The sequence below is a fragment of the Patagioenas fasciata genome, chromosome 2, assembly GCF_037038585.1.
Source record: "Patagioenas fasciata isolate bPatFas1 chromosome 2, bPatFas1.hap1, whole genome shotgun sequence".
In the NCBI taxonomy this organism is placed as follows: domain Eukaryota; kingdom Metazoa; phylum Chordata; class Aves; order Columbiformes; family Columbidae; genus Patagioenas; species Patagioenas fasciata.
This window is the reverse complement of record NC_092521.1, coordinates 123,671,668-123,682,303: the sequence shown is the minus strand read 5'-3', so window position 1 is coordinate 123,682,303 and position 10,636 is coordinate 123,671,668. Positions and strand designations below refer to the sequence as shown.

The 10,636-nt window shown below is 40.2% G+C and overlaps 1 protein-coding gene across 1 annotated transcript in view; it reads right to left on the bottom strand.

Annotated features, from left to right (window-relative positions):
- Positions 1-570: 570 nt before the first annotated feature.
- MRPL3 (mitochondrial ribosomal protein L3) overlaps positions 571-10,636 on the bottom strand; it is a 33,323-nt gene continuing 23,257 nt past the window's right edge. Inside the window, exon 10 of the mRNA XM_065832877.2 lies at positions 571-1,210. Coding sequence (XP_065688949.1) covers positions 1,061-1,210 — 150 coding nt within the window. The 3' untranslated portion in view covers positions 571-1,060. The remainder of the gene's footprint in view (positions 1,211-10,636) is intronic.

Genomic DNA, 10,636 nt, shown 5'->3' with positions numbered 1-10,636 from the left:
GGCTTGTAAGTAAGCGCTCAGATGGCACTGACAGTTACGCAGGTACTTGCTTCTGTATGTCAAAGGGTTTACAGCATTCAAAAGGTCAGACATAAAAAGTAAATCATGTAAGATGAAAAATAAAAGGAGCATATTGATTCCAGCTATTACTGAAAGGTGGGGTAGAAGATAAACAAGCATTATCATCATAAAGACAAATCCTTCACATTTGGGCGGTTTTCTTTGTGACAGCTCTCCTAAGAATCCAATATAGACACAACTGTAGATGCAGAGATATTTCTCCAGAGAGCATGGAAGGGATCCTCTGGGAAGTTCAGAACAAGCTCCCAGCAAAGGCAACAAGCAGGTGGCCATTGCAGTCTCAGTGCTGCTTTGTTACTGAATGTTTCCCATCCCAACATGCCCTCACTGTACTCACTGTCAGAACTCTCTGCAGAGACACACAGTGGCTGCCATCATCTTTCCTCCAGAAAATTTGTTTGGTATCTGCTACATAAAACTCAACACAACATTAAAGAAAAAGGAGAAAGAACTCTGGTGAAAATAAGGAACAAAACAAGCTCATGCTGGTACAGAGCAATGTATTTTCCTGTTTTATTTTGGTTTATTCTTCACAAAGTTGGACTCACATCTGACTTATCCATCCCCCCAGATGCCAAGGCAGATTTGAAAGCTTTTTGACTGATCAGAGTTGGTCAGAACACCCTCCAAAAAACAAAAAAGAAACAGTGTTTGGCTGCATTCAGAAAATTAAATGCAACCATCTTAAAAAAAACAGTTTTTCAGAATTGTCTAAGCTTTTGCAGCCTGAAGCAGAGGACAAAAGATCACTTAAGACAAACCGTCTAGTGTGCTTTACAACCTGCCTCTCAGACTCACCTGCTGCTTTAAATACAGGTTTGAAATTGGCAGTGGTAAATCTTATTACCTGACCAAAATGGCAAGATCTGAAACATTCACTTCAGTTGGCCAGGCTGAAATTCACAGGTTTACTTTTTATACAGCATTGTAAAGTTCGTGAAAATAACAGAATTGTGTGTTTTCAAAGATGTGAAGAACATTATGCATATGTGACAGATGGATCTGTGAACTGGAAAATCTCCTCATCGTACAGGTCTTCTGGCAGGTTTTCATCTCCATCAGCAAAAAACGTAGGGAATGGAGGGTTTTTATTGCAGTCCTTGTAAGTAGGCAATTTGCTGTCTTTGACCTAAAAAGCAGGAGGGTGAAAGGTGGGATTAATAAATTTTACAGAAGCCTTTCACACAGTGATACACTAAAAATTAAAGAAATCATCTTGCGTGAATACGGAAAAAAAACCCACCAAACATCAGCATTCACATTGCACCTGTTTATCTGAAGAACTCCAGGTATAATAATCGGGTTTCTTAACATGAACCCCAGTTATTGAATTTAACATTTTGTACCTGTCATTCAGGAGTTTTTAAAAAAACAGCAAACCAAAACAACCCAAGGATAATTTATCACTTGTGTGATAAATTTATTACCACTGTGAGAGAATGAAAGCATAATTCTCATGAATCCATTGCTCAGAATTTTAAAATGTTTTTAAAATACATGTATAAATATGGGCTTTTTAAAACTGCGTTTATATGCCATAGTACTTTCCTACGTGACATATCAAGTTATGTTATGCAGCATAATCACCTCCTCAACAACCAAGACATGTTTTTGTATTTACAATACAAACTAATTATGGCAACTAACTTTGCAAAGATATGTGCATGTGCTGTACTCAGTCCCTCTGGCTACTCCAGGGATCTTCAGTGACTGCAGAGTTAAGCATCCAGAATTCTTCACCCAGGAATCAGTGCCCAAGTTTGGCAAACATAAGCCCTTTGAGAAAGTTAACTTCCAAGAACTAAAGCACCACAGAGAAATTACTTTCCTTTACTGACCTCTCTTACATGTGGAAAGATTTATAATCTAGCCCCTGAAACTCCAATCTCTGAAGAAAATTAGTTGCTAGAATTATCAGCAAAAAGCAGTTTGGCTGTGGTAGAAGATGGAAAGCTGGTATCTCTGAAGAAAAAAAGAGCTACAAATTCTCAAGTGATGAAATTTCACTTAAAATCAAATTCTTCATTTCTATATTGTTACATATGATATTCCTCCTGAGTTGTAATAATCCCTTGCAGTCACTATACTCAACTGGATTAGAAAAAAAAAGTAAAAATAAATTAGACATAATTTTAGTATATAGAAGATAAGCTCTTCCTCTTATTTTTTTCAGTGCACTTTTAAAGAACAGGAGGCTTGTTCTTACTTGGTTGGACAAACTCGTCACATAAGACAATTGTGATTTACACCAGAAATTAAACAATTTTATGCCCACTGACAATTCTGTTCTGACAGCACTATATTTACCAGATTCATATCTGTTATTACTTGAGCCTTTCCCAAAGTCCATGAGGATTCCTGCAAATGAAGTGCACAATAAATTTGACTTAAACTTCAGCTTCTGAAAGAACCGTTTCTTTTTTTTTTTCTCCCTGAGGAAGCTCCAAGAGTTTTCTAACTGCAGGCTTGATATACAAAAGAAAGCCTTTTGCTAAGCATGAGGGGCTGAAGGGCTCAACAGGTCATATTGGTTAGGATGGCTACTTAGCTTTTCGAGTAGATCATTCCTGTTCTTTCAGACACCTCCCTATGAAAAGTGTTCTCTGTTCACTTGGGAAGTGCCACACACAACTGCTGAAGTACCTGTACTCCAGACAGATACCAGTTTACATCAGGTATCTACATGGAATAAACCAGGTTGAGGTCCAAGGCCAAAGACCTTCACAGCAACAGTGTGCTCGTAGCAAACACAGCCAGATGCCTTCAGCAGTGTCATCTGAATTGCAGGGCCTGAGAAGCCATCTTTTCCTTTCAATACATCAACTGTTGTTTCTTTCTGCCCCTTTCTCCTTTATCCCCTAATCCTATCACACATCATAAGCCTTCTTTGTCAACAGTAAAACACCTCATGGGCTCTACAGGAATTACAGTAACATTATGAAGATCAGAATAAATAACTATTTCTGATAACATATTTATTCCATATGTACCTTATTGAAGTGTTTTTCATGTCTCCTTTTTGGTTATTTTGGATTACTGTCATAATGAAATAGCATGCGCTGCTATGTACAAGCTGTGTCATTACAGACAGTTTTGGACACCTTGAAAGTGAAAGGAATTGAAATATTTTTCCTTTTTTTAAAACAGTTTCTTATCACAAGACTTACGAGTAAGACATCTGCTCTCAACTGAAGGCAAATCCAACAGCCTGATCTTTGTCCTGTATTAGTTTATCTCAATAATTATAAGATTTCTGTTCAGCCTTAACATTGCATTTTACATATTGATGTCAAAAGTGGCATTTTGCAGCTACTGCCTCTCGTGTGATAAGGAGAATTCGCAAAGTAGATTCTTATGAAACATTTTCAATAGACCATTGTTGTTTTCAGAGGAGTACAATACTGTTTCATTTTGCCCCTTCCAAACTCCTCAACAGCTTGACAGATCCCAGAAGCATAAGCCACGTCTGACATTAAAATTATTTTCTTCTGAATGCTCTTTCTTTTGATTGGTATAATTGACACATTTTGACTGGTGAAAGCTACTGCTCTTTTTCCATCTGTCTTCTCAAGGGAATTACTGAATTACTTCCTTTACATTCACAAGGGATGCAGAATATCAAAGGTTTTTCTGTATGTATTACTTCAGATTCCTGCACAGTAATTTTGCAGTTATTATAATGGTTCACAGCAGTGTGTATAAATGTGTACACAGACAAGAGGTACCTGTGACCCAGCACAGCCCTTCCTGTTCTCCCAGTGACCTTCTAAGAGCATCACTAATAAAGGAAAAAACTGCCACTGAATGTCTTTCACCTCATTCCTCAGGGCTGAAAACCCAAGGCTCCAAAGCTCGATCCTTATGGGTCCCTTCCAACTTAAGAGATATTCTAGGAAAAAAATGCCACACACCAAAGAATACAAAACCGTACCAAACAACATTTCATTTTCTTCCTTCCCAACCATTTGAGGTTCACAAAATAATTTTTACATTCTATTCTGAAACTGCATTATAAGCAGTTGCTTTGGTAATCTTTCACAGTAACGCTGTGCAAATAATTAACAGAAATTTTCCTCCTAACTGCTTTTAGGTCCTAGAAAAAAATAATGTCTACAACTCAAAATCCTGGACATCATTAAACTTTAAACAAGTATTTTTCTGCAGGTTTCCTGTTAATATAAATCCTATGTGATAACAACGGATGGTACCTATCCCGTTAAAAAAACAAAAAAAAGACAAAAAAGAGAAGAAAAAAAAAAGAGGAACCCCATGACATCAGAATAAGTTCTAATGCTCCATGTCACTAAAATCCTGTGAATTTAGGTCTCACCCACAGAAGGGATTGGGCTGAGAGCGCAATTACTTATTATAATCCATAGAAACATTCACTATATAACTCAATATAACATAAACACTTGGTTTGCTTAACTACTGTATTAATACTGCTAGATATTATAGTATCACAGTATCACAGTATGTTAGGGATTGGAAGGGACCTCAAAAGATCATCCAGTCCAATCCCGCTGCTGGAGCAGGAACGCCTAGGTGAGGTCACACAGGAACATGTCCAGGCGGGTTTTGAATGTCTCCAGAGAAGGAGACTCCACAACCTCCCTGGGCAGCCTGTTCCAGTGTTCTGATACCGTCACGGAGAAGTTGTTTCTTCTCAAATTTAAGTGGAACCTCTTGTGTTCCAGTTTGATCCCATTACCCCTTGTCCTATCATTGTTTGTCACTGAGGAGAGTCTGGCTCCATCCTCATGGCACTCACCCTTTATATATTTATAAACATTAATAAGGTCACCCCTCAGTCTCCTCCAAGCTAAAGAGACCCAGCTCCCTCAGCCTTTCCTCATAAGGGAGATGCTCCACTCCATCATCTTTGTTGCCCTGCACTGGACTCTCTCCAGCAGTTCCCTGTCCTTCTTGAACTGAGGGGCCCAGAACTGGACACAATTTCCCAGATGTGGTCTCACCAGGGCAGAGTAGAGGGGAAAGAGTACCTCTCTCGACCTACTAACCACCCCCCTTGTAATACACCCCAGGATGCCATTGGCCTTCCTGGACACAAGGGCACAGTGCTGGCTCATGGTCATCCTGCTGTCCACCAGGACCCCCAGGTCCCTTTCCCCTACACTGCTCTCTAATATGTAATTTCCCAACCTATACTAGAACCTGGTGTTGTTCCTGCCCAGATGCAAGACTCTACACTTGCCCTTGCTATATTTCATTAAATTTTTCCCTGCCCAACTCTCCAGCCTGTTTCAGGTCCCACTGGATGGCAGCACAGCCTTCTGGTGTGTCAGCCACTCCTGCCAGCTTCATGTCATCAGCAAACTTGCTGATAGTACTCTCAATTCCCTTGTCCAAATCGTTAACGAATATATTGAATAATATTGGCCCCAGTACTGACCCCTGAGGCACTCCACTAGATACTGGCCTCCAACTGGACTCCGCACCATTGACCACCACTCTCTGGCTTCTCTCCTTAAGCCAGTTTGCAAGCCACCTCACTACCCGATCATCCAGACCACACCTCCTCAATTTAGCTGTGAGGATGCTGTGAGGGACTGTGTCAAAGGCTTTACTGAAGTCAAGGTAGACCACATCCACCGCTCTGCCATCATCCATCCACCTTGTTACATTCTCATAAAAGGCTATGAGGTTGGTCAAGCATGACTTACCCTTGGTAAAGCCAAGCTGACTGCCCCTAATGACACTCTTATCCCTGATATGTCTTGAGATGGCACCAAGGATAAGCTGTTCCATTTGTTTCCCAGGGACAGAGGTGAGGATGACTGGTCTATAGTTACCCGGGTCCTCTTTCTTGCCCTTTTCAAAGACTGGAGTAACATTTGCTTTCCTCCAATCCTCGGGCACCTCTCCCATTTCCCAAGACTTGGCAAAGATGACGGAGAGCGGTCTAGCAATGACTTCAGCCAGCTCCCTCAGCACCCGCGGATGCATCCCATCTGGACTCATGGATTTATGGATGTCCAGACTATTTAATTGCTCCCTAACCCAGTCCTCATCGACTAAAGCAAACTCCTCCATTGACCTGGCTTCATCTGGGGTCTCAGGGGTACGGGGCTCCCCAGGACAGCCTCCAGCGGAGTAGACAGAGACAAAGAAGGCATTCAGCAATTCTGCCTTCTCTGTATCTTCTGCCACCAGGGCACCCACCCCATTCATCAGTGGGCCTACATTGCCTCTGGTATTAGTTTTATCTGCTATGTATTTGAAAAAGTTCTTTTTGCTGTCCTTGACCTCTCTTGCCAGCTGTAATTCTAAGGAGGCCTTGGCTACCCTAGCTGCCTTCCTACATCCTCTAACAGCAGCCTTATATTTATCCCAAGTGGCCAGTCCCTGCTTCCATTACCTGTAAACTCTCCTCTTCTGCTTGAGCATACCCAACAGATCCCTATTCAACCACACAGGCCTCCTGGCTCCCTTCCTTGACTTCCTACGTGTGCGGATGCTCTGTTCCTGAGCGTGGAAGAAGCAATCTCTGAATGCAATCCCGCTCTCTTGGGCCCCTTTTCCTTCAAGCAGTCTTGCCCATGGGATTTCCCCTAGCAATTGCTTGAAAAGGCCGAACTTAGCCCTGCTAAAGTCCAGGGTTGCAATTCTACTTGCTATTCTGTTCCTGTCACACGAGATGCTGAACTCCACCATCTTGTGGTCACTGCAACCCAGGCAGCCCTCGACCTTTACTGCCTCGACCAGACCCTTCTTGTTAGTGAGGATGAGATCCAGCAGTGCACCTCTCCTAGTCGGCTCCTCCACCATCTGCATGAGGAAGTTATCATCAATGCACTGGAGGAACCTCCTGGACTGTGGCTGGCTGGCTGAATGGTCCTTCCAGCAAACGTAAGGGAAGTTAAAATCACCCACAACAACCAGGGCCTGTGACTGTGAGGCCACTCTCAGCTGCTCTCAGTAGACTATACTGTAGATAGTGTATATATATATATGTTTTTTTAATACATATTTACATATATATATTTATATATATTTACTACAATATATTCTTTGTAAAGTTTTTTATTAAGGAAAAATACTAGAGAAAGCTGAAATTTGAGGTGGTCATGATTTTGCCAGTAAATCTTTAAAACAGTCACAAAGGGTCTTGCAGACACTTAATAAATGGCATATATGCACTCCCCATATATTGACAGCATAAAAGGTAGTATAAACAAATACAAATTCAGACATCCGTCAGCACTAAACACTTTACATGGTCTTAAACAGGCATCAAAACTTGATGCTTAAGTCACAACTCACATTTGCAGTTTAACAGGGCTTCAGGCTGTGTTAGTAACCACAGCAAAGAATGCAAGTTGTTTGCTAAACAGGAAAATGTGTTTAAATATACAGAATGTTAGAAATGATCCCCTCAGGTATTATAAATTACCTCGCTCAGCTTCTATGCTATTTTTGAAGCTAGAAGGAAACTGAATTCAAGACTATATAAATTTCTGCCTTATTTTGTCTTTAAAAAAACACACCAAACCAAAAACCAAAACCAGAATAAACCCCTCCACACAATTCTGCCACAGTGCCGAAGGTACTGGACAGGGAACATGAAAGAAATCAAGGTCTGACACTGTTCCTGCACGTCCCTAATTTAAGCTCAGCACCCAACTCTGGCATCAACGGCTAGGAACACAGACAGCAATGCTGGCAAGCAGGATACGAAATAAGTAGGATGCAAACTACTACAGACTTTTCTGTGGGTTACATTTGCCAGAATTTCTGCTTTCACAACACGTGTGACATTCAAAGTGATCAACATTGAATGTCCTAAGAAAATCAGGTGCCTTAAAATTAGAGCAGGTATAAAACATTATTAAATATAAACTCTAACATTCTGTATTATAAATATACCATAGTACAGTACCCCCTCCACTACGAAGCACGTATTTTACAAGGGAATTAGACTTATTGTGCTGGTTTGACTGAAAATGAGTTAATTTTCTTCATGCAGTTAGAAACCTTTCTTTTTCATAGCTAGCACGGTCACTACTTCGACTTAGCTTGAGAACATGAGATAACACTGCAGGACAGAGTGAATGTTTTTAATTGCTGTGGCCTGACAGTCAAGGACACTCTGAGCGCTCTGCCCACAGGTGTGAGGGATCAAGGAAGGGGGGCATGGATGGGGCAGAGCTTGACTGACATCCAGACTGATCAATAACGGTATTCCATCCCATTAGCCTCATGTTTCACATTTAAGGAGAGCTGGGATCTTCCAGTCTCTCTGTCTGGTATCCTCGCTCTTGGGCATTCTGTCTTGCGCGTTCTTAGTTTTTTTAATCGGAGTTGGGGGAGTTTGGTTTGGGACATTTAGTTCAGCCTTTTGCCATTTTGCAGAGGTCTCTGGGCTTTTCTGCCTTTTTCCTCTCTTTTCTTTCTTTGGGATCAGCTGTTCGGGATCAGGTGCTGCTTCCTGGGACTGGCTGCTTAGTGTGGAAAGAGTTCCTGAGGAATTGCATTGAGTATCTTTTATTTTATATTCTATTTCTATTTTTTATATATACTATATTTACTAATAGTGTATTAGTATTTTGTTATTTTATTAAACTGTGTTTATCTCAATCCAAGTTTCTCCCTTCCCTTTCGATTCTCTCCCCTACTTGGGAAGGGGGGACATGGAGCAGGTGAGTGAGCAGCTATCGTGGTTCTATTGCTAGCTCAGGTTAAACCATGATACATGTGCTTCCTTCCTGAAGGACAGACGAACTAATTTTTTGATAATATACCTGAGACAGAAATTAAGAATCATAAGCTTACAAATGAAAAAAACAATTAGCTTTTTTTCTAGATGATCAACACCATGGTCAGCAACTCCAGGCCATGTTATCTAAAAAGATCCACCAAGAGAAACAGGTATTACCTGAGGTAGGCTACTTCAATAGGCACAACACAGTAATTTACAGGTGCTTATTGTGCGATGTTACTCTTGTAACAAAAGAAATCTATACATTCTAGCATAATTGTAAAATTTCTTATAAGACCTTGTAATTGAGAAATAAATCTATGCTAAAGTAAGCTTTTTCGATTAATTTTCCAGTTGGCTAGAAACATTACTTATGCCAGTTATTTACCTGCATGCTTCAGTGTGCAATGTCAAATGAAAACTGATTTCTAATTAAACCAGGAATCCATCAGTCCTACTATTGTGCACTTTTTCTGCTGAAAACAAAACCTCAAAAATGTAAGTGCTTCATCTCAGTCTGGACACAGTGCTGATGCACTAAGTTTCCAAAAATATCAAACATACAACATAAATATACGCTTCAAGGTGCGCTGTGGTTTTAATGGTTACCAAGCAACACAGAGTGGGCACTGAACACCAACAAGAGAAAAGTATTTATGTGATATTCCACTTTTTAAGCTCAAAACCAGGCAGATCCACATCCCTTAGACATTAGTCCTACCTAATTATAAGCAGGTATTTAGTGCAATGAACAGTAATATCCCATGATTTCTCTCCCCAACTACAGGTCCAAACAAATCTAAAACAATGTATAGGATGCCAAAGTATATAAGCAAACGTAAAAAACACCCCGGAAGAAAGGCATGACACAAGCTAAAAATATCACAGATGAGCACAGCAAGATTAAATGAAGAAAAAAACTCAGAAATTAGAACACATACCAAATAGTATTGCTTTGCAAGCTTTTATAATTAAAGCTTTCACTACTCTTCAGAACCGTATTTAAAAATATAAGGGAAGACTTCTTAATTAATATATGTAATTCCTAAGGCTTATGGAAGAAAACAAAACAAAACAAAAAACAAGAATGGACTCAGCAGCTCAAAGAACAGGAATGAACTGCTGCTGCCTGCATGCTCTCTCCAAGCACCAAATATGTATGTGGAAATAATTTAAAAAAAACCCCATTTCCTAATAGTAATAATACCTACTTCTGCGCCTTCATCTCCAAATATGATTATTTATTACTAAAAAACCATGAAAGTCTGAGCATGGAGCACTTCATCACGATCTTTCAAATATTATATTATGTTAATCAAAGAGCTCTAAGGGATGAAATCTCTCCTTCTTCCCATGGATCCTCAACTCTCATTCCTAATAATGGAATCAGTGGCAATTCTGAAATGTGTAAGTCAAAATGCATACTTGAAGATACTTGGATTTCTAAACTGTAGGTAGCTATGAGTTGAAATATTTTCACACATAGGTAACTTGCAAATTTCCACATCTTGTAGACATCATGTACAAGACTTAGTAAAGCAGTCAAAAAAGTGCCTTCCACCACATAGTCAATAATAACAGATTAAGTTTACTTGGGGAAAAAAAAATAAATCACAAAACATAACAGAGCCATTTTAACTTTTGGTCTTAGGATAAAGTTCCAACCATCATCCATGGTGAGTGAAGTGAAGAGAAATCACCCTGGACATGGCAAGCACTTAAACGCTATGCAGCAGACTGCCCTGGCAATCACAGCCCATTATCCTCTGCACATCACAGATGTCACCGTGGTTGTTTCACTGCATATGCTTGGCAGGCTCAGCGCAGCAGGCTCCT